The 14,393-nt window shown below is 47.9% G+C and overlaps 1 protein-coding gene across 1 annotated transcript in view; it reads right to left on the bottom strand.

Annotated features, from left to right (window-relative positions):
* Positions 1–5,649: 5,649 nt before the first annotated feature.
* Positions 5,650–14,393, bottom strand: part of COL6A3 (collagen type VI alpha 3 chain) — a 64,631-nt gene continuing 55,887 nt past the window's right edge. Inside the window, exons 42-46 of the mRNA XM_075430646.1 lie at positions 13,925–13,999; positions 11,573–11,752; positions 11,407–11,460; positions 6,607–6,777; positions 5,650–6,411 (exon numbers count right to left, since the gene is read on the bottom strand). Coding sequence (XP_075286761.1) covers positions 6,371–6,411; positions 6,607–6,777; positions 11,407–11,460; positions 11,573–11,752; positions 13,925–13,999 — 521 coding nt within the window. The 3' untranslated portion in view covers positions 5,650–6,370. The remainder of the gene's footprint in view (positions 6,412–6,606; positions 6,778–11,406; positions 11,461–11,572; positions 11,753–13,924; positions 14,000–14,393) is intronic.

The following is a 14,393-nucleotide window of genomic DNA, read 5'->3' as shown; positions in this document are numbered from 1 at the left end:
GCCCTTCCCCAGCCCCACTTTCCCAGACAGCACAGCAAAAGCTGTGCCTATGTGCAAATGTTCAATCATCTGCCCAGGTTATGTCTTTATAATATCAGATTTTAATGGAGTAATACAGTGAAGTCATCACAGCCGGCTGCACTTTTCTTTCGGCACGGTCGCTATAGCAGCGAAGGTCAAAACAAAACATATAGTTCACCAAAGCAAAGTTTCCTGGCTGATGGTGTTCATTTTTCTTTATGAGCTGACTTTGGAAGACAGCGGAGCAGCAGCTAATGGAAACTCGAACGTCTTTCTCTCTCCCCTGTCTGCTCCTCCGTCTCCGCGGCAATCGAGATAAAGGTTAGACATCTGGTTCGGATCTGCTCTGTTTAACTGAAGAAAAGACCCGCTCCTGCTGTCTCATAAATCATCCCGCAGCTGGAGCACAGTCTCAGCTATTTGCTGGGGTTGTTTACCCCACCACATCCAATTTAGCCATGGGTTTTGCTTTTGGAAAGCCTGCGCTTCCAGTGAGCTGCCTGTTGCCATTTTGTGAGCAGTCCCTGCCTGCTGGGCCGGGGCTCTGGGTGGGTGGAAAGGGCTGAGAAGTCACCATGGGTTTAAAATTATCTCGGGATTTAAAGCCATCCGGGATGCTGGTCTCGGTGGCGGGCACGCTAGCAGTGGTCAGCTCAGCTTGCGGGCACGGCGCTCACTTGCAGTGAGCTCTCTGCAAGATGCTGCTCCTCAGGAGAGAGCACCCTGCCCCAAAGTGCTTATGGGCGCGCAGGGACCGTAACACATGGACAGAAAGCAAATTATCACCTACAAAACCTAACATCTTCCAGATCCCCTTATCTCAGCTTATCCTTGTTACTTGGAGGTTCAATGACTTTAGGGTTGGGAGATGTAGTATTTCCATCTCACAAGCAAGAGGCTGAAGCAAGAAGGGATGAAGGGTAGGGTGCTGGCCACACAGAAAAGCTGTGGCCGAGGAAATGCCCACGTGTAATCAAGACACTTATGTCTTGATTATCTGACTATCCTTTCTCCAGGCTCAGCTGTTTCAAGTTTATCTGCATCTATGCTGAAGCACTTGGCTACAGTCCTAATTTCCAGGAACGCCCGGCATGGAAGACATCCTTTTCCTTAAACTCTTGACCTTGCAATGTCAACACTCAGGGTGTGGGGTGTTGCTTTGGTGTGGCACTGCTGGAAAAGCCGCCTTAACTGAAAGGAGCTAGGCAGGTACATGGGTGTATATGTGTATATACATCTATATACTTTTAGACTGGCGTCTTTTACTGATGTAATAAATTTAATAGTGGATAATAAAATGTGTCAGGGACACTTTCCCTCTCCTTGTAAAGGTTTCCCAAGAAGGCTATGATTAAATGCAAAGCTACAGCATTAAGAGAACCTAACAATGCACACAAACACCGGTGCCTTCCTAAATTTAAGGGTCTGGCTGCAAAGCTTAACTCAGCTACATGTCCTACTCTTAATTTTTTATGATACCGTCAGTATCATAAAAGGTTATGTCTCTGCTCTGGGGTTGAACTCTGTGGTTTTCACCAGCAGACTCGTAGCTTACTTGTATCCAAGGGCAGCACTTTCATCCAAAAGCCTCCAGGTTTCAATTACAGTGTGTGATATATGAGATTGGCTATTGCAAAATCCGTGTACTAGTTTGTCCCAGGGACTGTCCACTCTCACCCTTTAGGGCAGTTATAGGATTGCCCTAAATCTCTAGAGTTTTCTGGGAACAGGCTAGACAAACCTTTGCAAGGCTGATACAGGTCAGGTTGACCCTGCCTTGGAGACCTGCATAAAGTTCAAGCAAGTCTTGGATTTAATGCTTTGTCTGCAAGTCCTAATGCTAATTCTGTCCCAGACAGCAGAGCTACCAGCCTTTATTTTACCAGTGACCCTCCTCACAAAGTGTTTCACACTCAGGTTGCCCAGAGGAAACCACAATGTCCTACATCCCCTCCTGTATCCAAATCTCCTTTTCTTAGTGGGTCCTGGTTGTCTGAATGTAGGCCCCTGCTGCAAGTAAAGATACTCAGTGTTGGTTGACAATACCTGCATGGGGTTGGAGGACACAGTGAAGGTTATGGGGACCCCATGTGCACCATGCAACTGGTGTCCAAGGGTTTCTGAAATGACACATCATGCCTAGATGCAGGCAAACCTATCCCACACATATTGTCTGTATGTATGGTCAGACCTGCCTAGCGTCGCTTCATGGTGCCTCAGGGCATGAGTCCCACAGGCAAGTTATGGTAAAACATGTAGCCAGGCCTATCCAAAAGAAGAAGCAAGCAGGTCGGAGTAGGAGGAGGATGCCAGGTTACCCTTTCCACTGACTCTGAACTTTTTTATCAGACGTCTTGACAATTAGCAGAAGTGGTGTAGCTGTTGTGGTCTGGCAATGAGAGATGCAGTTTATAGAGAGCAATAGTATCTTTTATTAGGCTGATGTGCTGCAAGAAAGCAGGCTTTCAGGCCCGTCACTACAAGAAAGTTGCTGGAGCGTGTCCAGAGAAGGGCAACAAGGCTGGTGAGGGATCTGGAGAACAAGTCTTATGAGGAGCGACTGAAGGAACTGGGGCTGTTTAGTCTGGAGAAGAGGATGCTGAGGGGGGACCTTATTGCTGTCTACAACTACCTGAAGGGACGTTGTAGTGAGGCAGGTGTTGGTCTCTTCTCCCAGGTAACTAGTGATAGGACGAGAGGCAATGGCCTCAAGTTGCGTCAGGGGAGGTTTAAATTAGACATTAGGAAAAATTTCTTTACTGGAAGCATGGTCAGGCAGTGGAATAGGCTGCCCAGGGAGGTGGTTGAGTCCGCATTCATGGAGGTATTTAAAAAATTTGTAGATGTGGCAGTTCAGGACATGGTTTAGTAGGAATGGTGGTGTTGGGTGGATGGTTGGACTCGATGATCTTAGAGTTCTGTTCCAACCTATGATTCTATGCAAGTCCCATTCAGGCCACAGCCCAAGAGTTTGAGAGCATCAGCCCAGCCATGGGGCACATCCTCCAGTGGCTCACTCAGAGCTCATGCCAAAATATGGAGAGACTTTCTGAACAGCACTAGACCACAGAACAAGTCTTCACCAGGAGACTTTGCTTCCAGTGAAGCTCTTTTATTTCATAACATGCCCTCAGCTTATGGGGAAATGCTGGGCTTTAGTCCAGCTTTTATAACTTTGCTGTCTCACTTTCAGGCAGGGGAGGAAAACTGATGCTGTACCTTTCAAAGCAACGTCATGGGCATTTTTGATGCAGGAGATTTAGATGGGATGCCTGCATAAGAAGTTCAGCTTAAAGGACTATGTCCTCTGGATTACAGCACATACATCCAACACATCTGTCGAGTTCATCAACACAGTATCTATATTTCTTTTAGGATGCTGCAAAGAAATGTTTCACAACAGGATGGAAACTGTTTAGCCAGCGCTAATGTGTCTGCAGAAAAAACACATTAGGGGAGCAGCCAGCTAGATCCGCAGCACAGGGGTGCTAATAAATGGTGGTGGGAGATGGCGAAGGCCACCCCAAGAGCAGCAGGGTGCAGCTGTCAGGGATAAACATCGGCAGCCAGGAGCGGAGCGTGCTGCTTGGGGCTCTGCCGGGCTGGGCTGAGCTATTTTTACTCCTGGTCTGGTCCTGCAGCCACGCTGGCAGATGTGCTCCCAGCTGCAGATGACTTCCATGTGTAATCCTGCGCGTCCGCTGGCCAGGGGCCCGGGGTGTAACGTGCTTCCTTATAAGGCTTGGGAGAGGCGACTGCAATGCCCCACAGCTCCAGGGATGAGCGGGGATGGGATGGGGGGCCCCTTTCCAAGGTGCCTGCTCCCTCCGGCATGCTGTGAAAACCCAGGCTGCGGCTTTGCGTCCTGTTAGTGCTGTAACAAAAGCAGCTTTCCTGGGAAATGGAGGTGGCACCGGCATTGGGAAATCCTCTCCTGTGCTGCAGAGGGGTGGGAAGCCAGAAGGAAGGATGGTTTGTGGGTAGCTTTAACCTAGCTGCAACTTTAATACCCTGTGAGAGCAAAAAAAGAGGGTGTTCAACATGGCCCTGTGCATGGTAAAATGCAGGGCAAGCTGCTCTGTCCTCTGGAACAGCCACAGCTGGGTGCAGCCATTACAAGAGCCAATTATCATAATAAATAAAAAAAGTTACCCGTTCCCCTCCTTTTTCATAAAGCCCTTGTGATGTTCTTGGAGAAGGGGCCAAACAAACAGCTCGGCTTCCCAAGCACGGCTGCCAGGGCTCAGCTTGTCCCCACTCAAGCAGTGTCCCTGCCATTCCCAAGCGCTCTGCAACTGGCTTGGTACTGATGTGGAATTTTGGGAGCTGGGCTGCTCTATGTGCCAGGAATTGCATAAAAGCTAGGACACCTAAAAATGTAAATTCCTGCAGGGACAAAGTCTGGAGCAGCCCTATGCCCTCCCCTTGCCACAATGGATCTGCAGCCCTACTCACCTGCACAAGTCAAGGTGAGCCTCTTGGACCCTCATGGATTGTGTGCAGCACTGAATGGGGAACCTGAGGTGTCTGGCCAGCTTAATTTAGTCTTGTAAATGGTATTATGGAAGGCAGATGCTGTTGGGAGGGCTGCTTTCATAGGCATCGTGTACAACATGTGTGGAGTGTCTCGTTGGGATCCTTGAGTGCCCACCTGGAATGCTTCAGAATGTGGCAGCCCAAAGTATCAGGCAGGTGACCACCAGGTCACCTGCTCCTCGTGACAATCCCACTCCAACCCATGGAGGAAGACACTGGATAAGCACTAAATTGTAAGCTTGGTCTCCTTTCCAGGATTTAACCAATTCAACCCTGTTCTTCCGAAGTGAGTGAATGCCCTCTCTCCTGTGGACCTGCTCTGGTTTTGACATTCAGCTGCTCATCCAAGGTGTGTGGCTGCAAGGCTCACGTCTTCCTTCTGAGCATGGCCACCGGGCCATGGGCGCTGTTATCAACCCCTCGTCTGCATACCACAACTGAGGCTCCAGGAAATTCCGGACCTCAGTTGCACAGCCCAGAGCTGCCCCATGCCCTGGAGGGGTCAAGTACATCTGCTTCATGCTTTTACGGGGGATTTTCTGTAAATTTCAGCTTCCTTGGGTGAGTTCAGATAAGAATAGGAATATTCCGGGGTGAAAATCATCATTGGTATGGACAGCAAAGCAGACACCCGAAAATGCCCACGGGGTCATTGAGCCACGCAGGTTGGAAAGGACCTCCAGATGCCTCTGGTCCAGCACCCTGCTCAAAGCAGGGCCAGCTGGGGCTGGGTTGCTCAGGGCCATGCCCAGCTGAGTTGAAGTTCATCTAGGGCAGAGATTTCACCACCATCTCCCGAGTCATCCCAGTTTCCACCTTCTTCCAAGCTGAAAAACTCCAGGTTGTCAGCAGCATCTCAGTGATGTCCCCCTGAACAGCCATACTGCATCCATCCTCCCTTTAAGGGCCACTGGGATTTCCCCCCAGATAAATGGTTTCCAGACCCTGGACTCCACTGATGCCCACCACAGCTTTTACAAAGACAAAAACATGAGTTTCTCAAAACCTCCTTTAGACTTTATTTAAAAGTTCTTTGTATAGACTTCCTGACACAATAAAAATAAAATCCCCCTCCCACCCACTGTCCCCCCCCTCAATTGCTTTGCTTTGTATTTTATAAAACATACAACATCAGAAGAATGCCAGAGGCATCCTACACCACATTTAAAAATTTGTTAACTGAGGCCTTGGTCCCAGCAGTGCATTTGCATTCGGAAACCTTGCTTCCTTTTCCTTGCTAGTTCAGTTGGCCACGTATGTTACAAATGCATACAAGAGAACTAGTTTGAAATCTAATCCAGCAAAAGGAGAAAAAATAAAATAAAAAAGGAAGAATGAAAAATCAAACCGCTTGTTTATCAGAATTAGCTACTCTCTTACACGAAGTCTTCCCCTGTAAAGTTATGCTCAGTTATGAAAAAGATAAAAGCAAGCATGTAACAGTTGTAGTGAAATTATTATGATTTTTTTTTTGTCTTATTTTTACAGTGCCTTAGACAGGCAGACTGCCAGAATCGGAAAGAGAGGGTAATTTAGAGACATGTTCAGAGACAATAACAATCTGCAATTAGGTAAATATTTGGTAATGTTGAAGATATACAATATAACCCAGACACATGTAGCACTCAGTCCACAAACAGTTTAGCACCGTATTGATATGCAGCAAAACACTTTTTTCAAGGTTTGCATGGAAGTTAAAAGCATGAAATAGTGCAGTGCAAGGTAGTCTATACCCTTAGCTTCTATAGGGGTAAGGTGGCAACGGCTGATGCTCCTGACTGTCTCAGAGGTATGTGTTGGCAGGTTGCTGGCTCTATGTTTCTATTGTCGTCACCATGCCAGGGTTGATATTATCTGAAAAGATTTGGTGGAAACAGAGAAAATAAATGAGGTTATTTCGAACATGGGAAGCCGTGCATGATATTGAGGGAGGGGAAAGAAGTTAATTGCCAGCACCACAACCACTCTGATGTCACTACAGCCATGCACCAGACTGGAAACACCAGGGACTTGGCTGGCCCCCTCTCCAGCCACCCGTACGCTGCTTACCAGGCATGCAAACTTTTTCACAATCGGTCTTTGTGTCAAATCTGTTCTCATTGCCTCCGCAGCCGCTGTGCCAGAACCGGGCACAGCTTTTGGTCTTGGGATCATAGTGCCATTTCAGCACAAAGTCCTCGCATGGCCCCTTGTCTTTCTGTAGCAAGCAGATCTCCTTGACTGTGGATAAAAGCAGGCGCAAGAAGAGTCAGCAACAGCACCCCTGGGTGAAACACAGCCTCGCTGAATGTATTTGCATGGCAGAGAAACGCCCGCAAGCAGGGCTGGCATGCAAGCTCAGAAAGTGAAACCTCAGCACAGACTTTGCACATCTCCTGTGACTAAATCCCATCTCACAGTTTGCAAAGAGAGTGTCTGTCTTTAGATGCCTTTGCCAAAGAGGACACCAGACCTCATCCACAAGCCCTCGGCCGTGTTGCTGTCATGCAGCCATGGAGCGATGCTGAGATGAAGAAAGAGTGCTGCAAGGCAGCGCTTGCCTGCAAATCCACTGGATTTGCAGGAAATTAGTTGGCAGGTCTCAGAAGTAAGAGAGGACTGGATGGGCTGCAAGGGAAAATATATTTGCACCATCATTTTCCTATTAAAAATACTGGCTTCCCCTGAAAAGGGAAATCTTTTATGTGAAGGTGCTCCCGGACATAAGACACGCTGCCCTGTGGCATCCTGCATCCCTTGCTGGGTGAGCAGGAAACTAAATAACAAAGTACTTGGATGTGTTAAAATGAAATTGCCAAATAAAAAAGTAAAAAAAATTAAAAATCTGAGATTAGCCACTGATGTACCCCCAAGTCACAAACAAAGCATCCCCTGCAGACAGGGATGCAAAAGCAGCTCATGCCATCTCTGCTCAGCACAGTGTAACCATCAGCCATCATAGTTAGTCCTGGAAAAGCCTTGTTACCATAGCCCTGAGTCAGGCAGATCCCCAAAATTTCTGGTATCACGCTTATTGCTGCCACTTATGAGCGGTACGGCTTCAAGCTGCTGGTGTCCAGCCTTGGGAATGAGTAAAATCATTAAGACATCAGTCAAACAAGTATCAGTAAAACAGCCAGCACTGAAAAATGAATGGAGACGAGGAAGTGTCAGATGGGCAAAGTGTGGAGTTCCTCTTTCTAGAGGGGTATTTGCAACCAGGACTCTTTTTTTAATTAAGAAAAAAAAAAAAAAAAGTCTTTTACCTTCTTCTTCTTGTTTTTTTTTTTTTTGATTTTTTTTTTTTTTCCAAAAGAAAAGATAAATCAATGCGTGTACAGAGTACACCAGCAATGACTACTGGGGAAATTCAGGTCTTGAAGTTATCTTCTGATAATCTTATCTTAGGATCATGCCTTTTGGCACCAGGTGCCAGAAATCAAGCTACTTAATGGGCTTGTCTCTTAAATTGTGGTTAATAGTCCCAAATATAGTGGAATATATACTGAATATAGGAAAGAGTATATAGATATAGGGTGACTATATAAAGAAGTGTATTTGCAAGCAAGTTTCTTTGCGGTCTGATGAGAGCAAAGACATACTATACACTTCAAAAGTTTTCACAGGAAGAAGGGCGCAGACGATTATCCCTGAAATCTTGACTAGAAAGTAGGTCTGGCAACGGATCCTAGGCAATAAGAAAGCCCTGGCAGCGGGTTTACTTTAAAGGAAATTGCAGCTGGTGCTGGCAGTTGCCCAGAGCCGAGGAACGTTCGAGGAGGCCGGGATGCTCCTGGGATGGCCCCGGGGGGATGTGGAAATGCCCAGACCAATGTCAGGCATGCTTCTGGGCAGATGCTGCCAAGCGTCTAAACCTTTTCTGCCCACTCATTTTAATTGCATTTTTCCCTCTTCTTGTGCATTCAGAAGTCCCTCCGTGCCATGAGCAACTGAGGTTGTGGAGTCTCCCTCTCTGGAGATATTCAAGACCAGCCCAGACAAGGTCCTGTGCAGCCTGCTGTAGGTGACCCTGCTTCGGCAGGGGGGTTGGACTAGATGACCCACAGAGGTCCCTTCCAACCCCTACCATCCTGTGATTCTGTGATTCTGTGAATAGATCACTGCCAGAACAACGCTGTGGTCAAAGGGTTCAGGCTCAAGTGGCCTGGGCTGCGGTCATGACGGAGACTGGGTGGTTTGTTTGAGCAGCGGGTTTACTGTTTAGACAGGAGGAGCTGGGAATATGTCCTTTCTGAGAGAGGAGACATATCTGAAGTGACACTCCTGCCCATTGTCCTGTTCTAAACGCAGCTGTTTGAAGCAGGATTTCTTTTTCAATCTCTGTTTTTCCTTGGAATTTGAAATCAGCATTTACCTTCCAATTCAGCTTTGCTTTTAGGCTCCTACAGCCAAAATCTTCCCCATGCCTTTGGCAGGCTCTTTGCCTTTTCTATTCGGATTTTTTTTTTAAAGTCCATCTTCCCTTCTTTCCTGCCTTCCAAACTACTGAAAGCCACCAGATGTGGATACAAGAATGACTCTACCGCAAACCCTGCGCACCCTTTCCGGAGTCCAACCAGTAATCAAAACATTCAGCTGATGGGAGGTATAATACAATTTTTCTCTACGGCAGAGGGTCCAGGCAGCCCAACTTTCCCCTCTCCTTCATCCCCTTTGAGAGTGGAAGCAGCCTTTAGGAGAAGCAGTTGAGTGGGGAAATTCAACCACCACTTTAGAGGCAGATCTGGCTTCAGGAAAGCTGCAGAAAGTTTACTTGAATCATGATCTTCAGTTTTTCTGCCCTAATATTCACACCACAGGGGCTTGTGCCACTCTCCAGTTGAAACCTGGAGCACCATCAAATACCGTATAGTGACTGCTCCAGCTGGACCACTTGATGGCAATTTAACCAAAACCTCCACCCCCTACCAAAAACCCCAAGCCCAAAACACAATAAGTGAAACAAAAGCTTAACCAAAAATTTCAAAGAATTGATGGACACAAAGAACTAGGGAGCTAAAACATGTTTTAAGATGTGTCTGGCTCTGGCAAGTTCAAAAGATGGGGGTAGCCACTGTAAGCTGGGGTTTCAGTTCATCCTGTGGAGAAAATGTGCCTGGGCTCTTCAGTTGCACTCACATTTAGTTTTGTGATGGTAAAAACAAAAACCACCAAAACAACAACAAGAAAGTTAAAGATTATCACAGGATTTAAAAGGCTTCAAATGGGAGGTGGGTCTCGTGCACATTTTTGCACCCGAAGAGCCCTAAGCTTTGGGAGACCAACTCATTTCTCTGTGCTGCACCTGGCTCTGGTACCTGCTATGAGCTGAACTGAGAGCCCGACCCAACACCCAGCATTTTAAGAACTGAGCTGCACGTGAACTCCAGTGTCTCTTTTTCCATGGTGGATTCAAGCTCTGGTTTTGCAGAGAACAAAAAGAGAATAAAGTGGCAAATAGAGCAGGGGACTCCGGCAGGCAGGCAGAGAGGCAAACGTCCCTTCGGGGCCCCTCAGTTGCTTTGCTTGACTATCTGCCCAGGGCAGAACGGTGCCAAGTTCATGAAATATCACTTTAGCCTGAACAACAGTTGCTGGAAACATCATCAAGGCATGTGATGATGATCAGGAGGGGCTGGTCTATGGGATGGGGCTAGCAGAAACATGCACCCTCTGGAGAAAAACACATCAGGGAGGCTTCCCTGCTCTGTGAGGGTGAAACCCCGCTCTAGATTGAAACTACAGGTTTCTGCACAAGCCCTACGCTGCTTCTTCTGGCTGAGAAGTCCTCAAGCTGCAACCAATGAATCTTTGTCCATGATTCTTGTTTGCAGCCCAGAAGCACCTTACAATCTCCTTTTGCAAGCAGCTGCCACCTCAGGCATCTCCATGGCTGGTGGCAGCCTCCTCCTCACTTGCCTCTGTGTCTCTGCAGGGGCACCCACAGCTGGACGTGGGCTGCACAGCTGCCAGTGGCAAAAATTCAGGAGTCTGATTTAAGGAGCCTAAAATGCACCTAAGAAAATTAAATGGGTGGGAGGGGTCCTTAATTTGCCTTTACAAACCCTGTCATGCTCCTACAAGGATTAAAGCCCTGCTGTTATTAGCCAGACTTTGCTTCACCCCTAGGTTTCCATCCCGTCTCTGCAAAGGGCTCTGAAACACTACTAGAAGGGGGAGGTTGCTATGATAAGCAAGGCTTTGCTGGGGTCAGGTTCCCATCCCAAACCCTTGCTTAACCAACACAGGTGATTCCAAGCCTCTACTTCCTTCCCAGGTCTTCAAGAGGTTTGCAAACACAGCTCCTTAATCTCAGAAACTGCTTGAGGAGAGGATGTCATTGCCATTTTCTTGTGGGTGCCTCCCTCAAATTTGATTTTTATCTTTTGATACAAAAGGAGAACATCTGCACAGAAGACCCAAGCCCCACGGAGTAATTTTCCATCAAGTGTTTTTCTTACAGGCAGTGAAACATTTACAATTCTTTGCATCTCAGCAAAGGCACACAGCTGAGTGGTAGTGTTCGTTAGTTATGCAGTGATAACAGAAACTGCTTTGGAACTGGGCCATGCTCCAGTTCAGCAACCCCACACACTTCTCACGAAATCCAGTACATGATTTTGCCGTATAGCTGTGGATTGCACCCAGGTCGTGCAAGCGTGACATGTGCTGGTGTGACAGCACGCATGCAAGGTGACTTGCTCATGCAAAGCAGATGGTAGGGCATGGTCATGTCAAGGAGCAAATGAAAACCAAGTCTATACTACTGATGATCTTGTACTAGACAAGCTTGGATGCATGCTATGAAATGGTCAAGGTGAAATAATGGATTTGCTTTGGTTTGTGATTATTATTTTTTTGGGGTGTTACCTGGTGATAATCTCTTCCCAAGGTGTGGCTGCTGCATGGTTTTCTCAGCTGCTGCTGGAGGAAAAAGTGCATGGGTTAGGTTTTTAAATGATATTTTCTCTCCAATCCAAACATTATTTGACAGTATGAGAAAATACAAAAGGATTAATCCCCACGTGGTACTTACATGGTTTTAAGCATTTGCTAATGCACTCAGCTTCGGCCTCAAATCTATTGCCATTACCACCGCAGCCACCATACCAAGCCTGCCTGCAGATCTTGTTTTTGTAGTCAAAGAACCACACAATCTGATAGTCCTTGCACTGCATGCCCATGTCAAAGTCCAGCAAGCAAGGGTCTGGCCAATCTGCATGTCAAAAGGTGCAAAGGTTAAGTGACTCTCAAAGGGTTAAAAGCCAAAAAAGCAAAGAGATTGAAAAGAAAAAAGAAAAAAAGCCCAGTACAGGACAGGTGGCAGTTCCTTGTCGTGTGATTTCTCTTGCTGAACGCAAACCTTCCCCAGCCTCCAGCTTGCCTCTCCTCACTCTTCACTTCGTTGTACATCCAAACCCCAAGTCCCTGGACCAAGGTGGTGGGACCCCCTTAACTTCCCGCTGGTGCATCCAGGATTGAGGCCTCACACAACTCCCCCATTTATTTTCAAAGCTGTTTGTCTTGGCAGTAACTTTTAATCCTTAAGTGTGTTTAGTTTATCTTTAGAGGCAAAGCCGCACCTGGTAGACTTTCAGGCTTGATGGGGATTTAAACATATGTTACTTTCCTGCCCAAAAATGATAATTTAGGTACAAATCCCCAGAGTTTTTATTAGCAAAGATATGCCAACTATGCTAGCAGCTGCCTTGCCTTGTAAGGAGGGCAGAATTTGGAGCTTCCTCTGAGGTCCGTAGGAGTATTTACGCATGGATCTCTCTGGTTGTAGAGAGGACTAGAGAAGGCTCGGCTAAACAACCCGCCCCAAATCCCCTGCCCTGTTTAATGTTTTTAGCCTCTGGAGAAACTTCAGACTAGCACCCTTAGGGAAACATTCCCCCAGGCTGCTGGCTGCCATAAATCCTCAAGCAGAGACGTTTGCTGCAAGTGGATCAACAAGAGGAGCTGAGATTGAGAGGTCTGCGTTGAGTGACCACACAGCACATCCATTTTCCTTCAGGCAGACCTACACAAACCCTACACACCTTGTTTCCAAAGGGCTGGCACACAAAGGACTAAACAAAGCCATGGGGGTGCATGTCACCTGGTGAGGACAAGCCAGATGGAAGCTTCAGAGGGGATGTCAGTGCCACAGAGAGGGACTAAAGGAGTGGGAACACATTAGAACAGTGGGATGATGGGACATGCAGCACGGCAGCAATGAGATTGTCCCTGCCTGGCACAAGCGCTCAGCCCCTCTGCTACAGCAAGCACCAGTGGTACCACCATCCAGGCATGAGGGCCACACTCACACTTTTCAATGCGAGTAGACAGACCCCAACACCCAACAGCAGCTTTGCAGCTCTCGTTGGCCGAACACACTGAGCAGCAGCATCTCCCCATGCTCCCAAATCATCTCAGGAAGAAAATGAGCCACAGTGCAAGCAAAATGCTTAAAGAAAAACATGAGAGTGATGATTCAGGGATGAATTTTGGATGCCAGATCTATAGCTGGTGCCTGCGACACAGCTGTGCTGCTTTATGAAGGCTGAGAGCCCTTCCAGACCCTTGGAGGAAGGGTTGCAGCCTGGCATTTACAGTACAACGGAGTGTAATAGCGTTGATATAGTGACCTTGATGTCAACAAAAGCAATGAGATGATGTATTAACAGCTACAATGATTATGGGTAATTAACACAGGTTAACTGGATTAACGACAGAGTAGGAGCTGACAGGTTGCTCATTTAGAGGTTTACTACATACACCACTGATGGCAGAGAAACAGGGGACGGGCAGATGGGTGAAACTGGAGGGAAGCTACCAATTAGCCAAATTTATGAAAATGTTTGACACTAACTTCCCTGCAATCCCTGGCTGTTGGTCAAACCCTTGTTGAGAGTTGTGTGTTAAACCAAGGAGCCAAGATCTATTCTTTGCCCCAAATGGGGAGGGAGACTGTGAACAAGCATCAGGTAATGTTTTGCATCCACACCTGCAGCTATGCATGCTGGAGACACCATGGGGCACAACCTGTACCTGGATAGCAACCAGCACTTGGACCTGGGCTCATCTCCCATTCTTGCGATGGCAACAGCACCTGATTTGAGGCCCCCATGAGGTTTGCAGCAACTTCAGGGGGCTCTGGGTCCAGCAGAGGGCATAGACCCCAACAGACAGCTCAGGTCTGCATGGACAAGGCTGTCATCTCGCTCATAATCTGCTGGCTCTGCAAAGCGAAGGACTTGCAGATCCTTTGGTCCTAGCCGGGCTCTGAGAAAAGCCGTGTTTGCGAGCAGGCAAGGGGAAAACCAGTGCAAACGGCCAGGCTGTCGGTGAGGGTCCTGGCAGAACCCCACAGCCCACCACTCCCACCATCACCCATACTCACCGCTCTTGGGCCCTTCCAGCGGCTCAGTGTTGAGCATCATGTTGGCCAGGGACACCTTGGGCTGCGCTGGGGTCTCTGCGGAGAAAAAGCAGCGGGATCAGCCAAGGGGAAAGGGATCTGCAGCAGCGCCCTTGGCGCACCCATAAACAAGTTCACTGGCCCCAGCTCCAGCACGGGGGACGCACACAAGTTGCAGGAGTCAGGTCTGGATCTGTTTACTCTAGCACATACATTTCAGAAATGTTTATTGGAGGCAGCTGACAGGATGAGTAAACCGCAACCGCCCAGCCACGTCAGGAAGGGTTCGCCTTGTTCTCCTCAGCCGGTGGCTCCACTGCATGATCAGGCTCATCCTCAGAGGTGACTGCAAGGGAACATCCTCAGGGCCTCACACAACTGCGTTGGATGGCCCCCATTCACCCTACAACATGTGACTGGGCAAGGGCTCTAAAGGAGCTGTTCACAGCCT

The sequence above is a fragment of the Opisthocomus hoazin genome, chromosome 9 (assembly GCF_030867145.1).
Source record: "Opisthocomus hoazin isolate bOpiHoa1 chromosome 9, bOpiHoa1.hap1, whole genome shotgun sequence".
NCBI lineage: Eukaryota > Metazoa > Chordata > Aves > Opisthocomiformes > Opisthocomidae > Opisthocomus > Opisthocomus hoazin.
This window is presented reverse-complemented; position numbering and strand designations above follow the sequence as displayed.